Source organism: Pyrgilauda ruficollis, unplaced genomic scaffold (assembly GCF_017590135.1).
Source record: "Pyrgilauda ruficollis isolate IOZ18807 unplaced genomic scaffold, ASM1759013v1 scaffold60, whole genome shotgun sequence".
Classification (NCBI taxonomy): Eukaryota; Metazoa; Chordata; class Aves; order Passeriformes; family Passeridae; genus Pyrgilauda; species Pyrgilauda ruficollis.
In genome coordinates, this window is record NW_024527711.1 from 706,246 (window position 1) to 715,496 (window position 9,251).

The window sequence follows — 9,251 nt, forward strand, 5'->3', positions numbered from 1 at the left end:
CACACACATGCGTAAGGCCATGAACACTCATATGCACACATATAGCACATATACAACATATAGCACACACCTGAGGGCTTCTGCAGTTAAAATACCTTCAGAAACATTGATTGCTGAGTGTTGCACACAAAGTATATTTTTTGCCGACTGGACTGGTTTCTTGTCTGTGTGTCATCTGGAATTCTTTTTTCTTACATTGCATTGCCTTCAGAAATATTTATTCTTCATTTAAAAGCTATCTGAAATCAATATATTATGGAACTCTGAAGAGTGGAAAAGTACATGTAATTGTCAGACAACTGTATTTTGTTGTACAGTATTCAGCTCTGTTTTACCTGGCCATATATACACATTTCAAAAACTTCTTTTTTGTATCTTCACAGTGAAGAATCTGTTTGCATTCCAGACTGTAATCGATCTGAGTCAAGTAGAGAGGAGAAAAAGGTTCCTGTTAAAGAGGATGCCCTAACAGTCAAAAAGACTGGAAACTGTGTCAGTCTAATAGTTCCACAGCAAGACTGTCAGCTGCAAGACCTACTCAAACAGTTAAGAACACCTGCTGCTTAACAGAGAGTGCAATTGCATTTGATGGCTGTGTTTTGTTGTCTCCAGCCACAATGTCCTGGCCAATGGTCCTTGTCCAATTTTGTGAGCTCAGCTGAGTTGCCATTGAATAGCCTGGGAATCTCCCAGAGAGAACTCAGACACTGCAGGACAGAAAGTAGGTATATTCTCGTGTCCCTGTAAGTATCAGACCAGTGCTAGAAGTCACTGAGATGAAGAGCATATGAAAAAAGGACATGGAGGGGCCTGACCATTTGTGAATGATGAAAAAAACTCATCATCTCATGGGACAAAGAGGTCCCATGATACTGACCAAATCCCGCTTACAGTCTTCCAGTCTAAATAATGCCATGCAATTCATACTGGGCAGTGTTGTTCAGCTCATGTCCTGAAAGCCCTCGTGCAACATCATATTTGTCTTCCAATCTTATTGTGGACATTTTCCATGCCTGGGCCTAACTATCCCTTTATATTAGTATTACAAATGGCTTTGGATTTTTCAAGATGAAAAATTACATACAAATAAAAGTAGTGGGTACATTATGTGACACCTTGTAAGGCTATTTTCAGTTAGGGAAGTTACAACATCCTGCATCACCTGTGAGAATCATTCACACATATTTGGTAAAATCAACTATAGAAATGTTTTATGAAGCTTTCACAAAGCAGCCATCACAAGTTCTTTTGCATTTCTTGCATAATATATACATTTTTTATTTGATTGACTGCAATGAATAAGAAACTGCTTAATAACTCACAGGAGTAATTTTCCTGATAAGTCACATATGCAAAAATACTTCTGTAATTCTTTGTTGGGCATGCCAAGCATGTAAAGTTCCTCCAACTGCATGCTATTTGCAGAAGACAGAAGTCAAATCAACTCTTGACTTTGGAGATGCAACTGGGAGAGTAAATTTTTTTTTTTATTGTTGGTTTATTGGTTGGTTCATTGTTTAGTTTTTTTGTTTGTGTTGTGTGTGGGTTTTGTGGGTTTTTTTTGGTTTTTCTTTTTTTTTTTTTTTTTTTTTTTCTTTTACACTTGATTTCAGTGTCAGGTAAGGTGTTGGTTTCTATTTTTCCCAATACCCACTTCATACCTTTAGCAATGAAAACAGTGAAAAATCAGATTGACCAAGTAATGCTGAAAACACCTCAAAGTATGTTCTGCTTTAAGTGGAACTCAGAAAGCAGAGCTCAGAGTTCAAGAGGTGTCATTGTCCTCTCTCCATCCGGTGAATAGAATGCTCCAGTGTAGCAGAGATGTGCTCAGAGATGCTTGAAAGGGCATTTTTCAGACAGCATAACACAGCTCTAGTTACCTTAATTAACAATAGCAATGAGGTCATGGTAGTAGAGGAAAGAAGATACATCTCATACCAGGATCACTTTTGCATTTTGGGTAATGACCACTGTTGTACTAGAAATGTTTCATTCAGATACCAGTCCCTCCAATCTAACTAGGCATGCTAGTTACCAGAATCAGCAGCACTGGTGGCTGCACTGGGAGGTCACTGGCAAAGGTTTTGTCCCTCAACTCTCTCTCACTTTGTAGTTCCTTTCATACTTGCAAATTAAAGTCACTCACACAAATGTCAGCTGGGATTTTCATGAGGAAAGGAGGTATCAACAGATTAAAATTTATAGAGTAATATAAATAATTGCTCTTGCTGTTCACAACAGAAAACTACTCTGAAAAATAATTGCAAATCATTGTTTATTTCTGAAACTCAGGACTTGACAAAATAATTTTTTGCCCTGTATCATTCCTCTTTTCTGTTTTATTGTCATTTATTTCCACAGAAAAAGCAGTATGAGATTAATTTAAACTAAATAACTTGAGTGACATATCACTAGCCAGTTATTTGTGTGTGGGAGACTTGTCTCTTACCTAGGGAAACAATTACATAGGCATGTAGAGGTTTTCTTAAAAGCTTTTTATAATTAGAGGAATAGCAACAAAATAAAACATTACAGTGGTAGAATTTACTTAATTTACACATCTTTGGTTCTACATCCAGTTATCCAAGTTGCTCTATATTTCTGGGAGAAACTATGACTTGCTTCTTCATAATTGTATACTGAAGTTCACCATTTCTAGCACTTGTTTCATTTCAGTGTTTTTAGCATGTTGCCAGGCACTTGCATTCTCCCAGGGGTGAAGAACTTGGGTCACTACAAGCAAAAGAAATAATGATCTGAGATTATTATTTATTATGAGGAGACAAGATGAAAGAAAATGTATATTTGCCCCTACTTGAATTCATCATGGGCGCGCACACACACACACACACACACACACACACACACACACACACCATCCCTTATGAAGAATCAAATTTTAATTAAGTCTAGAGATACCACACAAATCCTTTTCAGGCAGAGTAATTATATCATTGAGTCCTTAATAAGGTTTCAGCAGAGGAGTCTAAAAGGAGAACAGGTTCTTGCTATTTACTTTGAATAACAAGGGTTCTCTGGCAGAAGGTTATATGGGCTGAGCCAAGTACAGAAGTTTATCCTGCTTATCACTGCCAGCTGCTTCTGGGGATAACATGAAGACTTCTCCCTTAAAGATGCAAGAAGTCTGCACAGTGTTGGAGCTATGCCTTAACTGTAACACTTCAGCCATTGAAACGTCTGGGCAAAATTTGCTAGCAATTTTGGCTCCATAAAATTTAGACCAGTGTTCTAAAATATGAGCTTCCATTCATGGACTTATAAACTTAAGAACGTGAAATCTTTCATTATTATAGTCTCATGAGGACAGGTTGCAAACATATCATACATGTCTCCATCAAGTTATTGTCCAGTGTGTGTTTGCAGTTGCACCATTTCAAATTTGGAGTTAGATACCCATATCAGTATGTGAGAGAGAACAAAAATTCCCCTACATTTTTATGGTTCCATTTATATTTTGGTTTCCCCTGCTGAATACTACTATGCAGCTATGCATTCTGGGCTTTCTTAAAAAATAATGAATTCCATCACTTTAAACTGGTTTTCCTAGTTCACTCAAAGATATTAAGAGAACAAGTGACTTATTTTCAAATTGCATATGTTTTCAGCAACTGTTCCCAGTACCAGTCCCTAGGCATTCAGCACCAGAATTAATTTTAGCAGCTCTGGGTAATTAATAAGAATTGCACCCTTGTAAAAATATGAGAGTTTTCAGCTGCTGTGTCTGTAAATTCCTCTTCCTGTTTTTCATTTCTTCTGCATTTTGAAGTACCTTACAAAATAAATTTGCTTCACTAGCACCTGGATAAAGAAACACTTGTGGCAGACCTATGCACTATCTCATAAATAATCATACAACACAGGAAAAAAATGCTGCAACAAAACTTCTACTATCTCAACAAAAACAAAAGACCAAGTGATCCATTCTAGACAGTTAAAAAAATATGTGTAAAGGGGGGGGAATATTTTTTCACACCAAAATGTATAAAAAGCTGTTAATAGCTCTCATGAACAGAAAAAAATCCTTAAAGACAAAACTCAAGTGTCTATAAAGAAATTCAGTAAGAGAAAAGAAATGGAAAACAAAATGTATTGCTATTCTGTCATCAAGTGGACAACTGTAGAAGAAATATTTGAAATATCAGCTACTTCAAAGTTTTCTCATTTATTCTAATTTCATTTCTTGTACATATTATGTAAGTCTAGAAGGCAGGGAAAAGGCCAGTCTATCAAAATCAAAGCAGCTTTTTGTAAAGACAATGGAGAAATAATTACTGGCTGCTTCTCAGGAAATCTGTCTTGTGCATAAAGCCAAACCCAATTAACCTATAGCAAAAGAAATTAAAACAAAAAAAAAATGTTCTGCAAAATGCTTTGATTTACACACAAAAAAAAAATTCTGAACATTTTGGTATCACTGGTTGAAGTTTGCTGCATTCTCCTCTGCTCTATTCAGTGTAATGTGCCAGCAGAAGAACTGGCAGAGCAGGAGTAGGGTAGAAAAATTTGTATTCAATCAAACTTTGTAGTGAAATTCCTTTGGGAGTTCAAAAGTGTAATTCCTTTGTTTTTAACTGATGGAGCCAAAACCTGCTTACAAGAAAAATCTAAAATTTCACTATCCTAAAGTTTCCCATCATTGAAGAGCCAAGGCAGAGCTGGGCATAGTAAATGTAAACAATTCTCTTCCTAGACGTCCTATTCTGTGTCTGTGGTCTATCTTTATTTCTCTGTTTTTAAGTTGTGAGCATTGCATGGTTTCCAGTTGACTTGACAGAGTATCAATCAATATGCAGTTAGAACAGGATCTTAAAGTATTATCACAGCAATTTATCCACAACCCAGCTTCATGCCAATATAAGAAAACAATTAGTGCTCCTTTCACGGAGGCAAAAAATGATTGCATGCTTCAGTCCAGTGTTGACTGCCTAGTAAGTAGGTGCACATGATAAAGCATAGGATACATTTCCAACATGGAAAATCTTTAGCTATTGAGTTCACTCCTTACTGAAAAGTTATAGAATCAAGAAGGTTAGAAAAATCCTCTGAGATCATCAAGTGCAACTGTAAACCGAACATCACTCTGTTCATCACCAAACCTTTTTCCCAAGTGCCACATCCGAACGTATTTTGAACACTTCCAGGGACGCTGATCCTACCACTTCTTTGGGCAGCCCATTCCAATGCCCCACCACCTGTTCAGTGGATGGTGTTTGTGTCCTATTCGGTTTTTAATATCAAGGAATTTGCAGTGAATAATGGTCAAGTCTTTCAGACTTTTGCACAAAAATTGCATTAAACAGCCATTGGGTTTCCTTCAGAGCCCTAGGATCAACATGAGAGCCACATGCAGAGATTACTCTCGGGCAGAGCACCAAAGAAGTGTGAGCGTATCTGCCAAGACTGACTCAAACCTAAACTGAGATTCAGGGAGGCTGGTGACTTGCACCGCTGAAGATTTAAGTGTTCACTATCTTTCCAAAGGGTTCCATGCAAACTCAGATTTCATCCTTTCCCATTCCCCAGGTTCTTCAGCCTCATACCCTCCTTAATTATTGTCTCTTTAACTGTGACCAGGGAGGGAGTAGCATATTGCCTTCATGAACTCTTACAATCTGACCTTCAGGCCATGAAAACATTTATATGCATTCAGTACACTTTTAAAGGATTTGAACATCTCTACTAAGCCAGTGCTTGAAGTCAGGAGAGGTGCTAGAATACACCACTTTCTTTGGGCAAGCATTTCTATTTGCATTGCCTAATCCGTCATGCTGATGGCATTTATTTCACTCCTGTGGCAGGCAGGCCTGTCACAGGTCCTTCTAAGACCTCACCAGGAGGACATCCAGGACTGGATCTGCATCCTCTCTTTCTTCCTGATAAAAATTACAAGTGCCAGATCATTCTCCCTCCTGCTCCAGGTCAAACACAGCAGCAACAGGGACAAGGTTTCATGGTCATCATACCGGAACTAGAGGCAAGATCTCATCTGCCAAGCAATCCAAATTCTGCTCCTGCTGCTGCCACTGAGATCCCACTGAGCTCAGGACTCAGCAAGATCAGTGAGCCAGGGCTCTCAAACAATTCTCAACACCCACAGAGTCTCTGTTGCAAGGAAACAAGTACATGGTCCTCAGAGGGAACAGTTTTACTCTGCAAGACATTAGTGCCACCTCCTGCTCAGTCCAGAACTGGACCCCCAGAGATTCAAAGAGTCAAAGTGAGCAGTGCTACAGGACAGTTTGCTTTTCCTTCTTGCTCTGATTGGAGCACAGCAGAAGGAAGGAATTGTCTGAACATCAAATTACAAGCCACCAGCTGTTTTGCCTGGCATTTTGATGGTAGGGGCCTAATAGACAGCTTCCAAGACACAAATAACATCCTGGTGACCATTGCAGCAAAGGGGCGAGACCATATGTACTTATACAGCTCCTTTGCCAGTCCTCCCTCTCCTAAAGTACCCATTGTTTTACGCTGTGTTTGTCTACTGGATTCTGTCATGCTTCTTTTGAAGGGGAAATCTGTTGACATATGTTGTGTTACATGATCCATCGTAATTCCATGTAATGTAATCACAGATGTGAACACACCAGGAGGTTTTATTTTATGCTCAGCATGCAACTTTTATTTAGAGGGCCAGAAGAGCTATTAAATGGATAGTTTGAGGGAAGCCACCACATAAAGGCTGGTATAAAGTCATCTGTATTTAGTAAAGTATGTGCTTTGCAAACTATTATGCTGCAGGCTAACATGTGAGGATATCTATTGCATACTTAAAAAGCAAACAAAAAACAAATTTGCAATAATTTGACAGGGTCTCCAATGTTGTTGTCTTGTCACAAATTCCTAAATGGCTATAGCAAATGTTTTGGAAACCAAAGTGAATTGCCTAAAGTTTTGATGCGTTTTATATATAAATCATGTTTATTTGTATGTGTAGACTTTTTCCTGTTGACATCATTTCAGAGTCATTGTCTGTTTCAGCTAAGAAATATTTCTAATATCTTTCTTATTTCCAAAAACTATATGTTAATGTATGTGCGAACACCAGCTCATCAGACTAAGGAAGATGCAGAAGGAAATACTATGTGTTTATAAGGGCCACAGCTGCCTTTTCTTAGGTGTCAAGAGGAGACAAACAAGCAGCTTTGATAAAGAGTATGACAGGATCTGAAGAGAATTTACCCTGAGAGGACTCATTTTGCAGAAAAGTGGAGCAAAATTTTTATTGCTGTCTCCAAACTCATGCTACCGTGAGGAGCTGCTTGTATAGTTTGTCTGGTATTTCTTTCCTACTAGGAACATAGTTTCATTCTCTGAGCTGACCTGTAATTTGAAAAAAAATAAATTATTTCTTTAATTTAGGGGCAGGTAGCTTGCCAAGTACCTTGATGAAGAAGTTGTTGCCCATTACCTACAACCAGTATAGTCTCTTTCTGTGTATTGCTCCAATGCTTTCAAGTAGTGGGACATAAATAGATTTTTTTTTCCTCAGCCTTAACAGATTACACTTCTTCATCTCCCAGTCTACAATCCCTGCCCCCATACCAGGAATCCATGTTCAGAACACTATAACAAGCTCCTTACCACTGAAAGCTCCTAGGCCAGACCACATACCTGCCCCTGCACTCTAGTCAGTCCGAGTCTCTCACTCACTCTCTTCAAGCATTTAATTCTTCCTCACCCCTCTATACATCCCTCAGTCCCACAGGCCCTCTTCCCAACACCAGTCCAGCAGAAGGGAAGCCATCAAGCTGCTGACTCCCCCAGCAGGGACTGTCTGTGCCCCAAGGGCCTCCACAGAGGGGTCAGCAGTGGCCATGAGCTAGCACAGGACAGGTGGTGGCAGTGTGCACAACTGGCCTGTAAATGAGCTGACATGCTGCTTGTTGTCCTAGAACATACAGGTATAAATGACAGATATAGATATATTGCAATAAACAGATATAGATAAAATTACAGTCAGCTTTATGGTGAATATAAACTCTGAAATACCATATACCCTTGATATAGGTACAGCAATTATATTTTTAACTTTGTTGCAAGTTACCATCTTGTTTCATTTGTGTTTACAGCTCTAATGGGAAATCAGTTTCCTGGGCCCAGAACGAGAAAAGCAGCAGAGGAGCACACCTTTGGCAGCGGTTGTCAGTCCACATCAACAAAAAAGAGAACCCCAACCAAACTGCAGTGATCAAGCCTTTTTCTAAAAGCACAGATAGTAGCCGACACAGTAGCAGCGCTACATTTCCCGAGGCTAGTGCCAAAACGCTTTATGACGTTTCGGAAGCCGAAGAGCAATACCCAGCTCAGTACCGACCACAGACTCCCTCACCAATCAGCACTTTGAGCCACAGAACTGCCTCTGTCAGCCGAACAGAAGATGAAGCCCCTACCTTCCAGTCAGAGCCTCCCCAGAGAAGTAGCTCCTCTCAAGGCTCCCTCATGGAGCAGATCAGCAGTGTCGTTACTCGCTTCACAGCCAATATCAGTGAGCTGAACTCTATGATGCTTTCAACACCTACTCCAGGGACAATGGGGGCTGCTCCTATCTGCTCTTCATACCTGATTCCACGGGAAATCCAGCTCCCTACAACAATGACCACGCTTGCAGAGATCCAACCACTTCCTGCCATTGAAGTCAATGGTGCTTCACAGTCTGCTAGGAAACCTTCAAATGACAGCATCAAAGAAGGCACTTCAGAGACCCCAACAGCCAAGCAAGACCTGGAGGAGTTGGTGGCTTTAACTCCTCCTTCTCCTTTTAGAGACTCCATTGATTCTGGAAGTGCATCTCCCAGCTCTCCAGCTTCTGAATCAGCTCTCTGTATCCCGTCCTCCCCCAAATATGATACACTCCTCATCAGAGATTATACTCAAAGTTCTTCTTCGCTGTGAATGTAGTTCAAGATGATGTTGGGGCTCAACAACTACAAGCAAGTAGTAAGGGGACAGTCAAGTCTTCAAGATCTCCAGTGTTTACGCAAACAGAGTGAGAGGCATTGGGTCATCTTGTGAGGAATGGAAGGGAAGAAGAGGAATCACTTGAGAGGTGGAAACATCAGATTAATTATGCTGATTTAAAGACAAAATGACTTTTGGCAGATTATCGTGGCCTTAAAAAAACATGGGCTTTTCAGAAACACTGAATCTATTTTTGAGGGCTTATAAGGAGTCTGTTAATCCAGTTACATACCAAGTGCTTTGCTTTAGTATTACAATGAACTGTG

At 39.7% G+C, this 9,251-nt stretch overlaps 1 protein-coding gene across 1 annotated transcript in view; it reads left to right on the plus strand.

Annotated features, from left to right (window-relative positions):
* GRM5 (glutamate metabotropic receptor 5) overlaps positions 1-8,919 on the plus strand; it is a 232,456-nt gene extending 223,537 nt beyond the window's left edge. Inside the window, exons 10-11 of the mRNA XM_041483657.1 lie at positions 384-545; positions 8,097-8,919. Coding sequence (XP_041339591.1) covers positions 384-545; positions 8,097-8,919 — 985 coding nt within the window. The remainder of the gene's footprint in view (positions 1-383; positions 546-8,096) is intronic.
* Positions 8,920-9,251: the final 332 nt, after the last annotated feature.